The sequence below is a fragment of the Sceloporus occidentalis genome, unplaced genomic scaffold (assembly GCF_023333645.1).
Source record: "Sceloporus occidentalis isolate IW3139 unplaced genomic scaffold, rSceOcc1.0.p SCAF_13, whole genome shotgun sequence".
Taxonomy (NCBI): Eukaryota; Metazoa; Chordata; class Lepidosauria; order Squamata; family Phrynosomatidae; genus Sceloporus; species Sceloporus occidentalis.
This window is the reverse complement of record NW_028316993.1, coordinates 1,277,910-1,300,170: the sequence shown is the minus strand read 5'-3', so window position 1 is coordinate 1,300,170 and position 22,261 is coordinate 1,277,910. Positions and strand designations below refer to the sequence as shown.

At 45.5% G+C, this 22,261-nt stretch overlaps 1 protein-coding gene across 4 annotated transcripts in view; it reads right to left on the bottom strand.

Moving 5' to 3' along the window:
* Window positions 1–22,261, bottom strand: part of SIPA1L3 (signal induced proliferation associated 1 like 3) — a 79,299-nt gene that overhangs the window by 16,523 nt on the left and 40,515 nt on the right. For all 4 annotated transcript variants that reach the window (XM_089479331.1, XM_089479334.1, XM_089479332.1 and 1 more), the window contains 10 exons: window positions 13,898–15,570; window positions 12,882–13,012; window positions 10,782–10,970; window positions 9,651–9,825; window positions 9,350–9,453; window positions 8,689–8,846; window positions 6,460–7,036; window positions 6,032–6,306; window positions 3,416–3,667; window positions 2,804–2,953 (listed from right to left, as the gene is read on the bottom strand). In XM_089479331.1, the coding sequence (XP_089335457.1) occupies window positions 2,804–2,953; window positions 3,416–3,667; window positions 6,032–6,306; window positions 6,460–7,036; window positions 8,689–8,846; window positions 9,350–9,453; window positions 9,651–9,825; window positions 10,782–10,970; window positions 12,882–13,012; window positions 13,898–15,296 (3,410 nt within the window). In that variant the 5' untranslated portion in view covers window positions 15,297–15,570. The remainder of the gene's footprint in view (window positions 1–2,803; window positions 2,954–3,415; window positions 3,668–6,031; window positions 6,307–6,459; window positions 7,037–8,688; window positions 8,847–9,349; window positions 9,454–9,650; window positions 9,826–10,781; window positions 10,971–12,881; window positions 13,013–13,897; window positions 15,571–22,261) is intronic.

Sequence of the window (22,261 nt, the reverse complement as noted above, 5' to 3'; positions counted from 1 at the left end):
GCGAGAGTGCGACAGCTCAAGATGGCAAGCAGATACAGCTGGGAAGACAACACCCAGTCTCCCTCGTTCATTAGCAGGTTTTAAAAATACCAAACATGGGGGGAGGAGATGAGCACAAAGAGTGGAATGCACATGCCCAGCTTTGCCTCTGTGGCTGGGGCAACGGATGCAGGTGCAGAGAAGACAGGGACTGAGAGTGAAAAAAAGTGGCCCAAGGGATGCAGCAGTTCAGGCTCTTCTACTAGCCGTTTTCCTCTTGCTCCTCCCTGTCTCATAAGGGCTGGAACACCAGCATGGTCAGGAGACAGCTTCATAGCTGAGAGCCCTCAGAAGCTGTTCAAAGCTACAGCTTTGGCTCTGGGGCCAAGGCAGACGGCTGTCATCTTCCACCAACTACGTGTGTAAAATGAAACGACAACCCCAGCAGCAAGGTGGGAGGGGGTCCCTTTGTCTGAAAAAAGCCTCACCAGGGTCACCCTGCTGGAGCTCCTGTCATGAAGGCTATGGAATATTCTACACACCATCACAAAGATGTTGAAAGGTGAGATGACAAGAACAGTCTGACTGGTCTTGGGCTAAAGATACATGGCATATGACAGAGGGCTTGGCGCTGTCTCTTCCTCCCTCCTTGACCTCCAGGATTATGCTCATCTTCTCTGAGTCCAATCTCTGGGGGTCTGGGTGGAACTGAGTATGAAAAGTGCTCCAGTCTCACTGGCAGCTAATGCCAGTAAGGTGTGAATGGGTGAACCAGTGCTTGCCCAATGGGGAAGGAGTAGAGACACTCTTTAAGGAACACTTCTTGGGCCTTGCAGGAGTCCAGAAACCCCACTAGGCACCTTTTCAGCCTAATTCACTTGGTATCTCACTTGATTTATCATCTACCCTACCATGGCTAGTTCTCTTCTGAGAATGGAAACAGAAAAGGTGGAGCTGTGTGCTCTATCTGCATTGGACTATTTCCATCCCTACTCTGTATTGAGGAAGTATTATTCCCATACTGCTGACCCCTTGGAAGCTGTAGGGTTGTGTTCTGTATAGTCCATTTTTGATGCAGCACACTAGACATAAATTTAATTTGTGTATCACCCATCACAAAAGCAAGGAACAAACTAGAAAGCAGCTCCCCCAACCACTACCCCTCTTGTCCTGCTCATCATGACATTACAATATGCCAGTCTCTCTCTCCATTCCATGCAACACCTGCAATCTAGATTGGCACACATGCTGCAACTATAAAAAACAAAACAAAAATCAGGTTCAGTCCCGAGAGATGGCAGCTTCAGAAAAGGAGGTCAGCCAAAGCAAACAGTGAATGTGTGTTTGCATTTCCTTGTTTTTAAATGATTTATTTTACTCTTGCCAGCCACACAGGGGACAATGTTCCACTCAGCTTATTAGACTTTACTCAATGCTGCATTGAGCATGCTTAAAACTGGTCTCATTTCATTCACAATGAAAACCTGAACATTCCCCAAACTGGAATTTTAGTTTGGAACTCCCTTGAAAACCCTGAACTACTCTTGAAACCAGGGAGGTCAGAAGCGCCCTTCCTTGCTCCCTTCCATTATCAGGGAAAGACCTTTTTATTACAACAGGCTTTTAAAACATAATGTTTTAAAAGAATGGACTGAGGGTGCTGTACTGTTTTAAACTGAACTGCTTTAATTACTTCTTATCTTTTTAACCACATTTTATATTTTTAGGTGTAAGTTTAAATCATAATATTATGAATGATTTAATTCCATTGTAATGTTCACTGCTTGTATATTATTAACTGTATTGTTCTTTTTAAAATTGTAAGCCACTTTATATGCAGGTGACTTCATACTATTAGTGGAAAGCATCATAGACTTGGAACAATTACTAAAGAAACGTAAAGAAGAAAGTGCAAAGGCAGGGTTACTGCTGAACATAAAGAAAACAAAAATAATGACTACAGAGGAGTTACATAAATTCAATGTAGATAACAAGGAAATTAAAGTAGTTAAAGATTTCCCATACCTTGGATCAAACATTGATCAGAATAGAGACTGGGCAGACAAGAAATCAGAAGAAGATTAGGAATGGGAAGGGCAGCTCTGAAAAAACTAGACAAGATCCTAAAGAGTAAAGATATCGAGCTAAAGTTAAGATAGTCCAAGCCACTGAATCCCCATTACTATGATGGATGTGAAAGCTGGGCAGTTAATAAAGCATATAGGAAGAATATCCATTCATTTGAGATGTGGTGCTGGAGAAGAGTGCTGGGGATGCCATGGACAGCCAAAAAGACACACAAATGGCTCCTAGAATAAATCAAGTCTGAATTCTTCTTGGAAGCCAAGATGACTAAACTGAGGCTGTCGTATGCTAGCCATATCACGAGAAGGCACAACTCACTAGAAAAGACAATAATGCCAGGGAAGGTAGAGAGCAGCAGAAAGAGAGGAAAGACCACACACTAGATGGATAGACTCAATCAGGGAGGTCACAAAGGCCTGAACCTGAAAGGCTTGAGCAGAGACATTGAGAATAGGTGGTTATGGAGATCTCTTATTCACAGGGTCACCATGAGTTGAAGTCAACTTGAAGGCAGCTAACAACAAACAACAATAAGCCACCTTGAGTACCGATTTTTGGAGAAAGGTGAACTACTAGCAACAACAATAGCAATAATAACAGCAACTCCAAACTCTACATAGCAACACTCAAGTGAAACCCACCTTGCATGCTCTTTACGAACAACCCACATGCCAGGAAATGGAGTTCCCCCACTTCATCCCACCTGCATGCTTTGCATTCCTGTCCTGCAGCATCCTACCTTTCTGGCAAGGGCTTGAACCGGCTGTAGGTTGCTCCTGAAGAGCCAGGCATGGAGAAACTGCTTGAGGGCTGTCGGTACGCTTGTGTCCGCTCTGTTCCACCCTGGGTGGATGATGCAGCATGGGGGGTCTCTGGGAAGCTCACGGGCCTAGTTCACAGAAGAGAGAAAGAGAGATGGGAATGCAGTGCAAAGGAAGAACTCTCTTCCGCAGTTGCTTACAGCACCAAGAGTACTTTTGAAAACGTGAGCCTGTCGTGTAAACTCCTGTGCTATCTCAAGAGACAAGAGATCATGGCACAATTAGCCAAGGAGGCAGGAAAGGAGTAGTCTGAGGTTAGCTGTCACTTAGCAGGCACACTTACTACCCAGCCCAAATCCAAAGGAGGAGACTCTCTGATGAGACTATGGGCAGGCAGGCTGGTGGAAGCCTTGACTGATTCAAAGATCATTTGGAAACTAGCACAGTAAGAAGCTCTTTGAGGTGCCAGGAGTACAGGAGCCAAGCACAAGGTTGGCACCAGGAGAAAGGAAAGCAACAGAGGGCAGTCCAGCTGACATGTGCCCAGCCCACACCCCAATCTGCCTCTCCCCATCCGCGTGAGATCTCACCTTTTGCCATGCAGAGGCTGTGACTCTCTGTAAGGAGCCATGGCGCTCTGTTTCGGGGTCCTGGTGAGAGACTGGGATTGGCCTGAAGCTGGGTGCTCTGTCCATTTAGAAGACTGAGAGGAACCGTGAGTGGCTGATCCACTCCACTGCCAGGCAGAGTTGCTCCGGTATGGAGGCCGGTAACCAACTGGTAAGCTCTCAGGTTCCATCTTGGGCTCCATGATGCTCATTTTAAAGGACTCAGCCCAGCCCCTATGAGAGGAGAAGAAGCACATGAGAATCTTCCTATGGCATGGAGCGTGGGACTATCCATGTTCCCTCGCTCGGCCTGCATCTTGAGAAGACATGATCCTTACTGTAGAGGCTGGTTTCTCCAACAGAAAGAAATGTATGTGCAGAAGTGCTTAGGAAGAAGTACTCTGTAAACCAGTGTCTACTGGTGTCTACTTTGTCATTATACCATTGTTGGTAACTTCCCAGAGCTGGCTTTTCCTCTCATATTCAGAGACTGAAATGCCTCTCCTAAGGCTGAGCTCTTGGTATGAAGAGCTTTAAGCTAAACTATGCTGGTCTTTTTGGCTCCACTTCTCTTGCCTTTGGCCCCATCCACACTGAAATGCCACCCCCAAAAGGTTACTGAAAATTTAGTTTGCTTCTTGGGCTCTCTCTGCCCTACTAAATGAATCTCACTGTTGCTTACCCCATTCCCACCCTTGTTTCAAGAACCTTCCCTTCTCCAGAGTTTCCACTAACTTCTAACCGATCACCCCCAGGATCTACAAGTAATAACTTATGTCTTGAGTTCAAGACATTGCAAATTTTACATATCAACCCGTTTAAAAAATTATCCGAAGAGGGCAACCCCAAGCCTCCACACAGCATGCTATGCCACACACTTTATTGTACCCTCTTTTGTGCAAAGTCCCAAATCACTTGTTCTCCGGCATGGTGCATGTCTATGGGATAAGCCTCCTACCTTGCAAAAGCACACAGCATGCCAGACTCTACAAGAAACCATTACTGGCTGCCTTTGGGAATTTGCAGTAATTCAAGATCAACCTTGTTGTACTGCCTAGGTGGAGAGAGAGAGAGCACAGCTCACCTCCTCTGACCCAAACCAGAACTTCCAGCCAAGTTGGAAGTGATAAAAAAGAGAAAGAGGCTGGCTTAAAGGGCAAGCTGCAAAGGGAAGGAAGCTTCTCTCATCCCAAGCCAAGGAGGTTTACAAGGAGGGGCAGTCGGTGCTTTGACTGCCTTGACCCAACTGTTAGCCTTGACCTCCAGGACCACAACACTCAAACCTCACATATGTGGCACTGTTCCAGTGCCTATACAGCTACTGACTCCTTGCATATATACACACTGAAGTCTCTGTAATGCAGTGATCCCTTATTTTATCAGCTCTGCAGCTGGGCAACCAGGAGCAGCAGCAGGAAGAATGAAGTCATTGTGCATGCTAGGTACAAGTCTTTGCAGGAAGCAGCCCTCTGGCAACTCCTGGTTCTGGAACTAGCTTCAAGCAACCAATATGACCTTACCGCTTGCTTGCCTGCCTGCCGCCAATACTTCCAATATTCAAGGCTTGTCATACCTGCCTTCTCTGCAGGGACACATGTACTGCCCATCTCCTCAGCTCCATAAATAGCAACAGCACTTTGCTACTGAAGCATGAGATCAGCCATTGCCTTGGAACACATTCAGAGCAGGATTGTTCCACTGGTGCAGTTGGCTGGGAGGGAAGAAGGGAGGGAGGGAGGATGGAGCTGCAGGCAAACCAACCAGTGCCTCAACTTGCTCTCTAGACCACACCTGTCAAATCGAACAGGAAGCCAAGAAAGCCAAGGACACAGCCTGGTACAGCAAGGGATGCCACTTAAGTCTTGAAAGAGTTAAGGCATACTTGGCTATTCCTCCTCCCAATGCTTTAACTATGCTTGTCTTCTCTACAGGGTATGAGTAAGCATGACTTATAGATGAGCAAGAAAGGGACCAAGCACAGTAAAGAAATACCCAACAAAGGAACATAAGTAAGAAGTTAGGAAAGAGCTTATAAGGTGATTACAATAACTGTTTAGACACACTTTATTATTAGACTGCATTTTTCATGTCCACAGTGCTTTATATTAACTCCTGCTAGAACTCAAATCTGTTCATAGCCAGCAGTGATAGAGGTGTGTGTATCACAAAGGGTCTGTGACTGAAACCTTTCATATTTCACTCTGCTAATTCTCATGTTTTCATTTGCTGTTCTGTCTGTGAGCAAACTTTGAAGACACACAAGTTCTAAAACCAGAAACAATTCTAACCTTCAACACACAAACACACACACACACACACACACACTTCTAGAGGGTGAGGCATATTCGTTTGTTGCAGCAAAAAAAAAAAAACACCTTGTGGCACCTTAAAGACTAGAACTTCTAATTGGCATGTTTTACACACTGGAACCCAATGCATCAGATGTATACCAGTGGGCCACAGAGTCCACAAAAGCTTATGCCGAATACAAAACAGAGGTCTATCTGAACCATACAAGGCCTCCCTTTTACAGTCATTACTACTAGCCTGTTTTGGCACTGTATGGTTAGGAGCACAGTTAGGGGAAAGCAGGTTTACCTGCGAGGAGTGCCATCATCATGGGGAGGAATGATGACCACTTTTACCGTCACCGAAGTGCGTAGCCAGTCAATCATCTGGTCATGGCTGAGTGTGACTACGGCCACCTTGCAGATCTCCACGAGCCGGCTGCCCTGGCGCAGCCCCGCCTGCCAAGCAAAGCCATAATCTTCCACCTCTGCCACTGTGCCATCAAACTTCACATGGAAGCCAAGCTGCCCCAGCCCGTTCCTCCGGAGGGTCATTTCAATGGTCTCACAGCCTGAGGTCATGACCTAGGAAGAGAATGACAAACTGTAAGGTGAGACAGGACCTCTTTTAACCCACCCCCAGCTCAAACACACATACAAGCAAAGAGATGATGATCCAACAGTGCTATCTCTCATTAGCACAAAGGGCAGCAGGGGAAGGATATGGCAGCTACTTGCCTTTAGCCGCTGCACAATCTCCTTGATGTCATCGGGATTGCTATCTAAAGCTCGGACAAAGATATGGTCCCCTCGTCCATAAAAAATCTTGATGCTGAAAGTATCTGGAGTCCAGCCAATGACATCTGCACAAAAACAGTTGAATACCACTTCCTTGGCACCCAGGTCCAAGAGGACGACAAATTCGTTGGAGATGCCCAAGACAGCTTCAATTTCCACCCCCTGGCTGTAGTCCTGTGCCAGAACTCTCCATGCAATAGCCCCCGTGCTGAACTGCTCGGCCCCAATCCGGGCTTTCGTTTTCTCTTTCTTCTTGGAGGTCAGTGAGATCAAGTTGAACTTCCCTGTGGAGTCGATGGGTGTGCTGGTGACGGAGTTCTCGGCTAGGTCCTTTAAGTACTCCTGCCGTGTGCGAGTAGCCATGGTGTGGAACTTATCAGACTTATGGGCTGCGTTCTCAGCATTGATCACCTTAGCCAGCAGGAAATCCCGGAAGACATCAGATTTACGGAAAGCGGCTCTACTTGGGATGGCTGGCCCGAAAGGAGGGACATCTTTGGAGCGGGTCACTGCCACACTTAGAACAGGGAGGAAAATTTGAAAAGGTTAGGCTATGGACTGGACTGGATCAACACAGAACAAAGCTCTCCTACTCAGTTATTCTCTTTTCAATTAACAATTAATTTATAGAAATACCTTCTAGTTAATCAAATCTTAACAGTATGAAGAGGCTAATCTATGGATTGGTCATCTCTGGCCACAAATTAGATGCAGCCTATGAAGGTTCCCCATTGGCCCCACAATGAAAACCCAGGAAGCTGCTGCATGGAACAGATATCTGTTCAGTCTTAGAAGCTTTTACACTGGGCTTTACTTCTGAGTAGAAATCATAAAATTGAGCTACCTACTGTAGGCTTGGCCTTTTTTGTGCCCTTAGCCCTACTACTGCGGGAATGCACTCCCCTTTCACCTCTTCAACTGGGGCTGCATCCACACTGCAGAAATAATGCAATTGACACCACTTTAACTTTCATGTGACATTTAGTCTTCTATGTCAGAGAACACTGGTGCCAGAACAAAATACAAATCCCAGGATTCCACAGCATTGAGTCATGGCACTTAAAGCAGCGTCAAACTGCATTATTTCCACAGTGCAGATGCAGTCTGGAATTCATCAGAGTTGGAAAAACAACAACAGTTTTTTAAAAACGCAAACAAACTCCTGTTTGTTTAAACCAGTTTTTCTGTATTAAAGTTTTAATGTAAGAATTTGAAACCTGATTACTATATTAATACGTGAAACATTATTTTATGTATTAGAAAGCTTGATCAACCACGCTTCAGCGCTTTCTAACATTAACAATGCAAAGTTTTTAGATTGAACAGCACTTCTTGCACTAAAAAATGACGTGAATAAAAAGAAATAATTAACACTGGATACTGGTCTAACAACTGCCAAAAATCTGTTAAAGTTAAAATATTTAAATTCAAAAAGTCATTGCTGTTCCAATAAGAGAGCTGGAAAATAGCAACAGTCAGACTTTTTAAAAACAGAATCATAGAATCCTCAACATTTGATAATTCGTGGATTTGATTAACATGTTGTCTCTAGGAATCTCTAGATTCTCAAACATGACTCTGCCAGACATTGAGAGATTTCTAGAAAAATACTTTTACAGCATGTGCAGATACTCCATCACAATTCTATGGTCAACTTCAGAGGTTGACCATACAGTTGTGCTAGAGAATGTAGAGATTTCTAGAGAGGTGTTCTCTCAGGTTTAAAAAAAGGGATTTTTTAATTGTAGTTTTTCCACTTTCCACTTCTGTGCTCCTAACCCCAGAGAATGTGGAGCCTAATTCCCAGGGCTGGAGGCATCCGAGATTCAAAAGAGAAGGAGTCCCTTCTTCGAGCCAAAAGTCGAGAAAATGGAAATATGGTACCAACAATGCCTAAGCCAAACACAAAACAGGATAGTACCCTGGAAGTTGCCTTATACTGGCTGAGACTTTCTTTCATCCACAGCTGTCTCCTTGGCTGGAGCAGTTGAAGACTGTCTCAGGCAGAAGGAAGCGTCTTAAATCATCCAGCAGCTGGCTGACCTTTTACTGGAGATGCAGAGCTGGGGTGGGGACCAAACCTTGGACTTTCTGCATGCCAAGCAGCCTTTCTGACACTCAGTGATATTCTGGTCACAAGACTGTCATAGGGCAGGGAGGGGATTTTACCTGTAGCAAACATTCTCTGTGCAAGGGTTCTGGACGCGGACAATGATGAAGACATGCTGGAAATGGGAGCGGATGTTCTGGGGGGTGAAGGGTAGGGCCCCTGGCTCCTGGAAGATGATGGTGACGATATCATTCCCTATGTGTCTCTTCCTGAGCAACTAACAATGGATGAGAGAGAAAAAGAGAGGTTAGGGATATGTGGTGCTGGAGGGAGGAACACACTCTTGATTGCCAACTGAAATTCCTGAGAGATCAGATGGGCCAGTAATTTCACTTTGGACACAAAATGAAATCTGGGTCCCATGATGCCAGCTCAGAATGTCTGGGTCCATTTTATTAGTGGAATGCAATGAATTTCCAGAGTACCTGCTGTTGGTTTCTATGTGCAAAGGTCACTCACGCACCTACCAATTGGTGCTCACTAGTGGTACACATGGCACCAAACTCTAAGAACATGGCTCCCTCACATTCAAAGATGAACATGAAACAGAGTGAAGGAGTGAGACCAAGAAAGCTTATACCTGAGCTCAGGACTTGCTTAGTTTGAACTCCAGAACCCATTCATCTCCAGAAAAAGATGGTAGCCCACCCCCTCCCGATCTCAGAAGACGAGGAACACCAAACTGGCAGAAAAGCTGCCCACTCTGGGCAAAGCCATTACCTGTTGCCTATTGTTGGGGGTGTAAGGAAGCATTGTCGAGACATGGAACATGACCTCGTAGCCCTGGTAGGTGGTGTAGAGGGAGTGGGTGCCTGTGGAGTCAGCTGCAAGGAAAAGCAAGGGTGCAGAGCTCAGGAGAGGAGGCAGTAGATGGCACCTGCCAACCACAGTGGCCTCCCACTAGAAGCCCATTTTGTGTGCAGGACAGAACAGAAGGTTTCCTCCATCCAGTGAGGTGGCCTGCTGTGTCTTCCTTTCCCCCTCCCTCTCAGAACACATCAAATGGCAGCCAGGGACCTACTTTTGGTGTCCAGCTGGGCTGCATACTTGGTGAACCCTCGTAGGCACACCTTCTCCCCTAGGAGTGCCAGGAACTCCTCAAAAGCAGGCCCAGCCTCCTCGTTGTTGTACATCTCTTCCTCCGAGCTCTGGTTTGCTTTGCAATACAGAACGCCCACCTTGTGCTTCCGGCAGAGCTGTGAAGGCAGGAGGGAGAGCACCAGGAGGATATGAGAACATCTCCCAGCAAAGCTAGCAGCTTGCCAAACTGAGGGATCTCAAGGGAGCTATCCAGCCTCCTATACTTTTTGACAGATGAACATAAAGCAGACAAGGGGGAATCACCCTGTTGGATGAGTCCAAGGGAGGCCCCAACATCTTAACTTCCATAGGAGGCCAAAAGCAGGGCAAGAAGGCAAAGAGCCCACTTCTTTTGTCTGACAGACTGACCCTCCTTAAATAGCCTCTAATCCTAGATTCCCTCAGGGGGCAAACCTCTCCTCCATTAACTAGTTTAATCCTCTTTTAAAGCCATCACAGCTTGTGACCAGAATTTGGTATCAACATTCCATAAACTACACATTCTGTTGTGGGGGAGCATTCAATTCTGTCTGAATGGCTGTCCCAGAGTTTTTCCTATTACTGGGGGAAGGGACTTGTCTCCACGCCATCCCTAGTTTTATAAACCTCTTTACACTCCCACCCACTGTGTAACATTACTTCTAATCCCTAACAACTCATGTTTTAGCCTCTCTCTTCTTGGATAGTCCATCCCTTGATTAGGAGATTCCCTTTCTTCAAGCAAAGGGCTGAGAATCAGAGGGGCAGAAGGAAAGAGCAAAGGAAATACAGTACATTTATTTATGCTTCACAGAGAAGGCATGAGTCAGGGGGAGGAGAGGGGCATGAGAAAAAGAAGGGAATCTTCCATTTTCCCCACATCCTCCCAGATCTTCTCTTCTGATTACCCCACAGCTATTACAGATAGTTCAAAGGAGGAAAGGGAAAGCAAGCAGCTGTTAAGGAGGGTCTGAGTGCAACTTTTAAAGATCTGGATGTGATAATAAATGATAAAAGATGGACCAAGGCACCATTGGGAAAACCTCCCATGCCAGCGGGGACAGCCTGGCTATTCCACCCCCTACTTGCTCACCCCCTGCTCATCAAGCTTCCGTAGTTGCTCAGTCACTTTGGGTACGTTCAGGGCCAGTCGCAGGCAGTGGATGTTCAGCTCGGGAACCACATACTCCAGTGCATCCTTGAGAGGGAGTCCACGGATGGTGCCATGCTTAGTGGTAGTGGGTGTGGCATCCTCAAGAATGGACCCACGGAGGGTTGTCAGCTGTGGGACAGGAGGAGAAAGAGAGAGGGGGAGTAAGAACCTCTCCAAAAGAGGAAGAGCATCCTGGACCACTCACAACCGGTGGATTCTGTCTGGACCAGTAATGCCTTTGGAAGCAATTAACAAGGAGCCCTTTGTGTGCATTTCCTGTTACTGTCCCACTGCCCCCGCACAGCAGAGTGAAAGAGTGCATGGAAAAATGAATGATTCCAAATGTTTTCTCTTTGCTGGGCAAGATTAGAAAAGCATTTGAGCATTGTTTTCTGTGGGTTTTCTGGGCTATGTGGCCACATTCTGGAAGAATTTATTCCTAACGTGAAGTCGAAGGCTTTCATGACCGGCATCCATAGTTTTTTGTGGGTTTTTGGTCTATGGGGCCATGTTCTAGAAGAGTTTATTCCTGATGTTTCACCAGCATCAGTGGATGGTTTTGTCCTTATTTCCCTTTCCTTTTACTTCTTTATGGCTTGAAGCGTTTTGGCTGTCATTCATTGTTTCTTCTCTTTCTTTTTAGCCACTGATAGCATCTTTCTGCATTCTTCCTTTATTATGTTCTGGGCTTTTGACCACCGTTCATCTGTTTCTCAGTTGATTATGCTTAATAGTGCAAATCTATTTCTTACATTGTTGGTAAATTCAATTGAGATATTGTTCAGATTATATTTTGGTATAATGGATGGTTGTAATTTCTTCTTCGGCTTTACTTCTTCCACGAATAGGTCAATGGGGTCACAAAATTCTATTGGACATCCACCTGCTTAGTTTCTTTTACCTAATCTGAATCTTCCTACTGTTTTCATTCTTCTTTGCTTCATAGTTTGGCATTCTAGTCTCCAAAGATTAGCTTGAAGTCCTGTGTTGGTGTGTTGTCAGTTCCTTCTTAGACTCAATAGTCTCTCTCAATTTCTTCTTCCTCTGCCTCTGTGTGTGGTTGGCACATATACTTGGCTTATGGTAAAGTTCATAGGTTTTCCATGGAGCCTTACTTGAAATGATTCAGTCTGATTTTGCATTGCATTGCATTTGCAAAAGGGCCACCTTTGTCTAATAGGAATTCCCAACAGGCTCTATGTCTTGGAAGACACTTTACTAAATTCCAAAATAAAAAGCCACATCTCTAGAAAGGTCTGAACTGTAGAGAAAGCCTTAGAGTCTTCATGGACAACAGATTTGGAGCTGCAGGATGAAGCCCAGAGCCCCTCCAGTTTGCTACATTTGCTGCAAAATTTGAAAACCCCTTTGGAGAAAAAGAGACATCAAAGCTCCTTGAACATTTATTTGTATCCCTGGCCTCCTCAAAGCTCTCACGGTTGCTCTGTCTACTTGGCCTAACAAGTAATGGCAGGTGCAGTTCTCCAGCCAGCTAAAGCTGTGCATGACATATACACACATGCTGCACTGCAATGCCCTCTGCTGGGCTCTGGGAAATGCAGAGAATTACTGATGTTCCCTTTGGTATTATATCCAACTCAGCTCTTGGGAACAAATCCTTCTTTTCATTGTAGAGCAGCAATTTCCAGGAGAAAAATTGACACATTCCTTTGGCATCCCTGTTTTTTTCAGAGAAAGCCCTGCCCAAATCCCTTGTCACCCCTTCCAAATAAAGCTCCTGGGATGTGCATTTACCGTGAAGCATCAAACAACTAGCAGTGATCACCTCAAACCTCCACTGGGACAAAGAGACAAAAGGTACCATCAGTCTGCCACTCTGCTCCACCCAAGACACACAGGGATTCGTACTCTGGTTTCTCAGAGTCCTAGTCTAACACTTAAATCACTACATCATGCTCGCTCTCTATGGCACCTTATCTTTGGTTTTTAAAGATGTGCCATTTTCAGAATCCTACATCTTTAACCACCTCTGACCTCACTTAAAATGGAGAAATGTCCTTGAGAGAAATGGCAACATACCTCACTGGTGCGGAAGATAATCCTGTACTGATACTGAGGCCCATGCTCCCGGTGATCCTCTAGCTTCTCACGCCTGATGCTCACAGCCACTGGACCCAGTTTCTCATCTACCCCGAAGTAGTTGGAATGCTCTAGAGAGTGGATGAAAGAAAAAAGATGGGTGGTGAGTACCTTGCTTATTAATACATAACAGTGACAGGCTGTATTCAACAGGTTTGGATTTTATTCTCCTTTTAGGAATTTATATGCTCATCATTCAAAACAAAGATCTTATTTTTGAGACCCCCCTACAGAAAATCAAACTCTGTAGTCACCTATGGGCAAGCAGGAGTCTGCATTGTCCTGCTCTGCATTGGGCAAAGTCATACAGGAAGCATTAGTGGAAAATGCTTCAATACAATTCAGTTCCGTATTTGAGCAGTGCAGAAAAAAGGCACATTAGGTAGAGGCGACCCTCTTAAAGGGGAGCCTGAACACTAGTGAAATGTGCAGTGTTCAGTAAAGAAGAATGGTAGGTGACTCAGTCTTGCCTCTTCTGGTACATAGGAATATTGGATCTCAATTTTCAATTTAATGCGACTGTCTTTCTGAATGTAAGGTGCTGGTAATGACATTTAAAGTCCTAAATGGTTCTTTATAAAAGCCTTTGAAGCCCAACTGGTCTTACACAGATCCACATATGTGCATGGTTTCAAATGTTTTTCAAGTATTTTAACTGGTTTTAATCTGTCTACCTGTAACTTCTTAAATGGTTAAATATGTTTTTCGCTGTTCACATTGTTTTATTGTACTCTGCCCAAACATCTGGATGGCAGGATATAGCTACTTTAATCAATAGGTACGTTTAAAAAAATAATTTCTTGAGTCTCATCCTTGCAGGTAAAAAGGTAAAAATTTCTGGGGCACCTCCTGTGGAAAGCTTAGACACTCCCATATCCTTAACCTGGAAGCATCTTCAGTGTACCACCCCACCCCACACATAGAGAGAACCACAAACTGACATGGGCAGCTGATACCTTTGCCACAGAAGTAGTCCTGGTAGTAGCGGGCACCTAAGTCCACGTGCTCAATGCTGTAGTGCTTCAGCCTACTGATGTTGCGTTGGAGTTCCTTTGGGACTTCCACCACAGAAAGGCTGGCGTTTGTACAGTAGGTGGCTGGAGAGACCTCAGCAAAGCTGCCCTCCCCGCAGCTTCCACCGCCTGGAGAGCTGGCTGAGGCTTGAGAGAAACTGACATTGTGCTCCTGCTCACCGCCTATTTCATTGCGGAAATGAGGGCAGCTGAGCAGAAGATCATTGCTATTGTTGTCCCCAGGGTCATGCTCCAAGTTCTCTTTGTAGTTCAGGTCCTCGGTGCTGAGGAAGGAAGGGGCCGGCTCCAGCCCTGTTAACCCACAGGCCCGGGAGACAGCAGTGGACACGGCCGATGCGGCTGATGCGCCAGTGGTGGTGTTTCTCCGTTGGGCCACATAGGCACGGCGGGCCACCACTTCATTGAGGTCAAAGAGCATACTCTGGACGTCGTAGTGTGCAAAACTCTTCTGGCATAGCCAGGATCGGACCCCTTCCTCAGTGTCCGCAAGGGCTTTGCATGTTTCACCATCACCCCGGACACTGCGCAACTTCCTAAAAATGGAATCGCTACCTGCCACATCTCCTTTGGGGCCTTTCTTCCGGGACTTTTCCTTGTGCTGAAGGGGGAAATCATCTCCCAGAATAGACAACCCCTGATCATTCCTGGATTCAGCTTTGGTGTTTCTGGAACTTCTGAAAGAGTCTGGCGGTGGTGGCTGTTGCTGGGCTGCTGACTTCCCACTGCGGAACTCATTCAGCATCTCATAGAAGCTCTGCTCCGAGATGCCTTGCACATCGATGGAAGAGGTGCTCCCATACTCCCGGAAAAGGGGCAAGCCGCTGGAGAGCTTGGACACCCGAGGCTCAAACGCTTCTTCCAAGTCACACTCACTGAGTGTGATCTCACTACTGCTCCGGTTCCGTAGCGGCAGAAACCCCCTCCCGGGAGACCGTGGCCAACCATCCTGGAACTCTGTGTCCTTGGACCTTCTCCGGGCCAGGCGCTGGAAGCCTCTGACCGCTGAGGGGAACACTGCTCCACTTGGAAGCTGTCCATTCTGGAAACCCCGTGGCACAGAGGTGGGGGTCTCCAGGTCTCTAGAAGTACTGGGGATGGTGGGATCCTTCAGCCCCTCTCTCTTGGGGGGCCAGTCGGCAATCCTGGCACGCACCCCCATTTTTGGCATGGCTGGAGTTGTCGTGGTGGGACGTGAGGAAGTGGGGCCATCTGCATGCATGGAGCAGCCATTCTGGGCCCAGAATCCCGGAGAGAAATAATCTCCTTTCAGGCCAGAGCCCCCAACGTCGCCACTCTCATGGACTGGTCGATACGATGTCATAGTCTAACAGCGGTTCTGATTTTGACTTCCTGTGGGAAGGCGCTGCTCACCCCCATTGGGACATGCAGGCCTCAGCCGTTGCTGGGAGCGGTGGAGTGGTGAGGCACCAGCCTACCAGAGCTTGCCTCTGGATCACCTACCAAGGGATGCCATGGTGCCATTGCAATAGTTGGTAATAATCCTCAAGCACCAGCACGTGGAGAAGGAGAGGGATTAGTCCAGCACTCTAGGTTACTTCAGAAACATTAACTGCAGCAATGTATCCTTGGACATCCTGGAAGAAAGAAGGAAAAAGAAGGTATATTAGCCTGGAAGTTTAGATTCTTCCATCACTTGGCTTTCGACCATCACTTGGCTATTTTGGGTAATATGTCACACAGGTTGCAGAGGTGGCATACTGGACCTTGGAAAAAAGAAACACAGCACACAGGAGGTGGAAACTACAAAGCAAGTCCTGCATCAGATAAATGTGTACCTAAAGATTCACACATGACTATACTCCTTCAGACACAGGATACAGAGGACGTGAGAAAAGACAGGGGACTCAAGCCCCAAATAGAGAATTGTTGATTTTGGCCACTCTCTTTCAGTGGCCAGAATTTCTTCAAGGAACTTTGGCTGTGAGTACGAACATAACTGGCAGCCTAAGTCTCAGAAAGAAGATATGCTCCATTACATTCAAGAGATGATAGAGAGATCTGGGGAGGATGATCTGGAAGACGTTGGTTAGTGGGAGGTACAGACACTGTTGAGCTCTCACAATCATACATAGAAATGGAGACTAGGATGGCATAGACCATCCTCACTTTAGTACAAGGTGTCAAACCCTATCCTCCAAACAGGTTCAGTATTTTGGACAGCTCCTTTAAAGTCTGGAACTGATTTAGTGCCCCACTAACATGGAAATCACCAGTTGCCACTACCCCCTAGTCTTGCCCATCGCCTGTTCCTCCTCAACCCCCATTATCATGTTCATCAAGTGGGGAAAGTCCTGCATAATGTTATGCACACCTGCATTTTGTAAAGCAGTGCTACTCAAAATGGCAGCCCATGGATCAGTGCTGGTCTCAAAGCATTGCCTATGGGTCAGTAGCAAGCTTCCACAAAAGAAAGGGAGGAGGGAACCTGTTGGACTCAATGGACAGAAATACAGTAGCAGTCCTGGCACATCGGTAAAAGAAATTGCCAGGCCCACACGCTACACAGCTTGAGAATCATAGAATCATAAGGGGCCGCTCAGAGGCCTTGCGGAAACCAGGACCACAAGACTAGTTGGGGCAAACATTGCTCTACATAAAAGAGGAAGCAAAGCCACAAACTGCTTCCAAATCACTCACTTCCACAACCCTGGCATTGAGCCAGAATGAAACCAAAACAGTTCCAGAAAGGCTGAGGTGATCATTCTCCATCGCAAACATTCACAGGATCTCCTGCTCAAGTGAAGATGTCCGAACAGCTTCAAGGCTGCTGAAGACAAAGACTGAAGCAGAATTAACAGAGTCTTGGGAGCAGCGGTGCTGCCCAAACAGGTCCAAAAAACTGTGTTAGAGTTCTTCCAGCCCATGTCCCCTCAGTTGCATGGACAACAGCCAGAACCTGAGAGCTGACCAGCACCTGGCTGCACCCAATTCATGCTCTCACCAGCATTGAGTAGTCCCTTCGTTTCATGAATGAGCACAGACACACCAGCCTTACAGTTTCTGACTGGCTCAGAAAAAGTACATCTCCACCTATGCATTCATAGAAGAAAAGATGGATTGAAGTCACATAGAAATGCCTTGCAAACAGTTTATTTTTAGGATGGTGACAATTCAAGAAGGAAACAAGCCTTACCCTTTCACAGTGCCCCCCTCAACGTTCACATGCAAGCCTCTCAGTAACAGGCTTCATGCGTTGCTATGCTACAGCTACAAGATCAGGCTTGATTTGAGAAAGAAGCTGTCAACCACACACTTTCAGAAAACAGAACCATTAGTGAATTTATGAAACAGCACCCTGCATTAGTCCTAGCTCATAGATCGGAAGACAGGTGGGCCCTTGGTATCTGTTGGGGTTTGGTTCCAGAACCTCCCATGGATACCAAAATTCATGGATGCTCAAGTCCCATTATACACAATGACATAGTAAAATAGGGTCAAATGGCAAAATCAAGGTTTGCGTTTTGGAATTTATATATTTTTGCAAGCCATAGATGCTTGAATCCGTGGATAAAAACAAAATCTGTAGATGTGGAGGTCTGACTGTACTCTCAAGCTGTGCATGGTTGAACCCATGAATAAACAGTCCTTGGATATGGAGGGTCGACTGTACTAAGAGTCCATCCAGCCCATGCTTGGTGAAAGCAGCACAATTACTACTTCACCAACCAAGCTATGCTATCCAGATGTCAACAGGCTCCAGCACAGGGGCCATTACAGCAAGAGCATGTGGAGAAGGGACCTACTGCCATTGTGACAAACCAGTCTGAGTCAGAGGAAGAACAGAAAGTACTGTGTTCTGGCGGCTGCTGGTGACCATATTCTCTGACCCAAGCAAGGGTTCTCAAGGTCTTCTGGTCTTTCCCCCAGAGTAACACTATGCCCCTTCCCCACATCACCAGTGTCTGCTTCTTTTTCTTCTTCAGGATAAGGTAGCTGTCTCCTGCTGAGTCAGAGCACTGTGACCCATTTAGCTCAGCATTGCACATAACCAACTCTCTAGGGTTTCAGACTGGGGGCTTTCCCATACTTACTGTCACCCCCACCCTCCTTTTTAAAAGATGTCAGATTGTAGACAAATTATCCATTCTTTCCCTGTCCTGGAAAAACAGGAAGAAGAGAGGCTCTAATTTCAGAGGATGGCAGCATTTTATAACCCACTGTCTTACTGTGATGCAGACATAGATCCGAGGTTTCCTACCTGACATCAAACTGCCCTTGGTGGAAAAAGGATGGGAGGTGTGGTAGATCAGTGCCACTCAAAGCGGTGGCCCATGGGCATGTGTCTGTATGGAAAACATCAGTGGCTGGTCCTTAGCAAGGAAAGAAAGAAAGAAAGAAAGAAAGAAAGAAAGAAAGAAACAGCTGTACTCAGTGGGTGGGAACAAATCTAGTACTGATCCCTGACGCATGGAAGGGGGAATGCCAGTTTGAACAGCAATAGCAAGTACATTTAAATACCGCTTATCAATGCACTTAAGCAACCCCTAAGCAGTTTACAATGTGTAAGCTAATTGCCCTCAACAAGCTGGGAACTCATTTTACCAATCTATGGAAGGATGCAAGGTTGAGTGGACCCTGGAACCCTGCCTATGATCAAACTCATAACCTTGTGGCTGTGAGAGGCTGCAGTACAGGCATTTAACCACTGTGCCTCTCCACACACTAGAAAGCCTGAGAAACACTGCTGCTGATGGTTAGTGATCTCTGTGCAGGTGCAGAACCCATGAGACCACAAGGAAGAACCAGGAATCCCTGGGAGCAATATCTTACATTGCTTATAGCCTGCCTGCATCTCACTCTCCTGCCCAGGTGTGGAACTGGCCTGGATGAAAAGAGACGGACCAGGCTGGCTTTGGGCATGGGGGAAATACAAGAGAAATGTAACATCTCCCTACCCAATTAAAAAAAACCCCACAGGCGAGTTATTCCCCCATTGCCAAGCAAGAACAAGCGCAAGGCCATCAGGGCAGGCAGAGAACACTGTGTGCGTGCGTGTGCCGGTCTCCTCGCCAAGTGTGGGGCTTGCCAACGAGGCGCTTCAGTGGCTCAGCTTTCCTACAAAGTCTCTTTTGTTCAGTGTTCATCCTCTGTGCCGGGCTTTGGGAACAGGGCACCTTTGAAGAGAGAAACCAAAGTCACATTCACTCGCTATGGCCTCTACACCCAAAAGGGGGATGCTACAGCCTGGGCCCTGTGAAGCAAGACAGCTTCACAATCTCAGGTTGGGTATTCTTTGGCTGACATGTGCATGGGTATACATACATGCATGCACAAAACTAACTAAATTGTTAACAACCCTGGACACATTTCACATCCACAGATGAAAAGACGACTAATTTCCAATTGTATGTAGGATCAATGACAGAAGTAGTTTAGATTTAGAACCAATGAGTTGGAAGATATACCTTAGAGGTGATCTAATCCAATCCCCAGGTCACCAGGTTGGTTCTACAATGCAGGATATAGCTACTACTTCATCCATTACAGACAGCTGACCAACTTCTGTTTAAATATTCCAGCAGAGGATGCATTCACCACTTCTTCCTGAAACAATCTGTTCCATGGCTGAACAGCTCTCACTGTCACTTCAATGTTTAGTTCAAATCTGCTTTTGTGTCATTTCTACCCATTACTTTCAGCACTTAGTTGCAGTCTTTCTCTTACTCATTCTCTGTAAAACAAGGGCAGGGGGGATGAAGAGGTTCCAAGCTGGATTCACTCCTAGAGAAAGGAAGACACTTGGGGAAGATGAAGGCCATTCCACCTCCAAAGAATGACAGACACAGTTGAAGGGAGAAAACCCTGGAGGTTCTCAGTTCAGATGGTATGGAGGGGTATTATTTGTAGGATTTGTGGTTTATCGTGGCACCAGAGCTCTCTGACAGAGAAGGCTAAATGTCTCACAAAACTATAGTCCCCAAAATTCCCTAGCATTGAGCCAGGGCAGTTAAAAGTGGTCTCAAACTAGATTATTTCTGCAATGTGTTTTGGACTTTGTTTAACAAGGTATGCCTATATAGAGCTTTTTAGAGTGGGGGAGAGGTGAACAGATATATACGACTCTGTCACAGAATTATGACCTCTCCATATTGCATTTCACATTTTTAAACATTAGGTTTATCCTGAGAAACACAAATCGCCCGCCTCCACACCTGGCCCCAAGAAGAGGAATGGAAAACTCTTTAATGCTGCACAGCTCAGTGCCAAGAGTCTCAACCAGGACTGGGAGAGATCAAAAGAGCTGGAGACCTTCAGAAGCTGAGTGGGCTGGAGATGCAGCCGGCTGCTCTCAGGTTTCCAAGATGGCATTCACACTTGTGGTGGAGAGCAGCAACCACACTCAGCAGAAGCCAGATTCCACCCCCAGATCAAGAACTGGCACATACCAGGCTGCCTTTCCTGGGCCAGTTTTCAAGGAGGAGATGAAAAATCAAAGTTATGCAGCACTTCTTTCTCAAATGCAAAGAAAGAAAGAAAGAAAGATGCAATGAATATCATTCAGGGTCCCAGTTGCTTCCCTGAAAACTTCTAAATTTAAACCACGTTATTCCCAGCCCCCTGTTTAATGCAAAATGAGTTTAGGGGATTTGGTTTGCTATGATCAGATGAGACAAAAGAGCAAAAGCTATTTCAAGGCAAACAAACTCTGGAAATGGGACAGTTTAAAAAAGGTAGTTTGGGTTGGCAGGGGGCAAGGATGCCAGTACAAATGGCTCATTGTCAACCAGCTAATCATGGGCACAATGGTAGCCCCAGCTTCTAAATACTGGACCCCCAGTACAAGATTGTCTGGCTCCTCTCTTTGGAAACCAGTTGTGCAGTTCAGCAATATAGATTCATATCTTGGTTATTACTGTATTAATGAATGCAATATACAGCTTTTGGTAGGGCAAATCTTTTGGGGGTTACTCAAAACCAAAACCGCAGCAAAGTCAGCTAGAACAGACACTCCAGATCTGTAAAGACACCATTAAATCCACAAAGTCACCAACATGGTACTGTAAAACAAACAATGTAGTTGAAGTTATTATTAAAAGAAAGCAGGGTTGATAAAGATCAATGATTTAAACTTAAATACTCAGTATTATAACATTTATATCATGTTTTTAAAATCAGATTTCAGAATCTGCTTAAAACAAAAAAAGAGCCTACAACAAAGGTTTCACCATGAACACTATTTACAGACCTTTGAATTATATTTTAATTACCTCCTCCTATTTTATGCTTATGGAGATGGGAGATAACACACACATTCTCTCTTTCTCTGTACCTTCAGGTTGCCATAAGAGAACTTATGGTGACTCCATGAATTTTATATGGTTTTCTTTGATATGGCAGACTCAAAGGTGGTTTCACCAGTTCCTTCGTATGAAATATAGCTTACAGCACCTTGTATTTGTTGGCAGTCTCTTATCCCAAGTACTAACCAGAGCTGATCCTGCTTAGCTTCCAAGATCAGATGGAATCTGGTGCCTTTAGGATACCTATGGAAGAATAAACCTGATCCATGTTAGGTGCAACGATAAAGAATGCCAACAGACCGAAAATTTAGGGAGGTGGACTCTAGATGGAGGAGGACTCTGGATAGAAATGCATGGTGTATCACATTTGGAAGAACTGAAAATTAATCTGGAAACAGATTTATTGCTTAAAAAGTGCGTACACACCTTCTACCGAAATCTATATTTCTGAATAGGTATCAGGTAAACAATAACATGCATCTATTAGAAACTAATGACTACATAATGTGTTCCTTAGTATTGATTTAAATAAATAAAAGTCATTCAGAGAATTGATCGCAATCATGTTTTAATTAATCTGATTTAAATGGAATAAACTCTTGCCTAAAAACTAGCATCAGAAATCAGATGTTGCCCAAACAAGACAAAAAGGAGAGCACAGCCTCGCAGAAAAGAAAGGTAAATGGCCAAGAAATGATGCAAGAATAATGCTGAAGAATGTACTCATAATAACATTAAAACCAACAGTAAACAGAAATCTTTGAATGCATCTGAATCAGGAAAACAGCCAGGGAGGCAGTCGGATTGTGGGATTATGAAGGAGTTAAAGGAGCATTAAAAGAAGATAAAAGAGACTTCAGAGAAGCTGAATGAATTCTTTTCATCGGTCTTTGCAGAAGATGTAGGATAGCAATACTAGGGTCTGAACTGATAACTTCAGAAAGGGAGTCCAAGCCACTGAGACAAACAGTGGTTACAAGAGATAAGGTTTTAGATCTCATGGACAAACTGAGACTACGCAAAT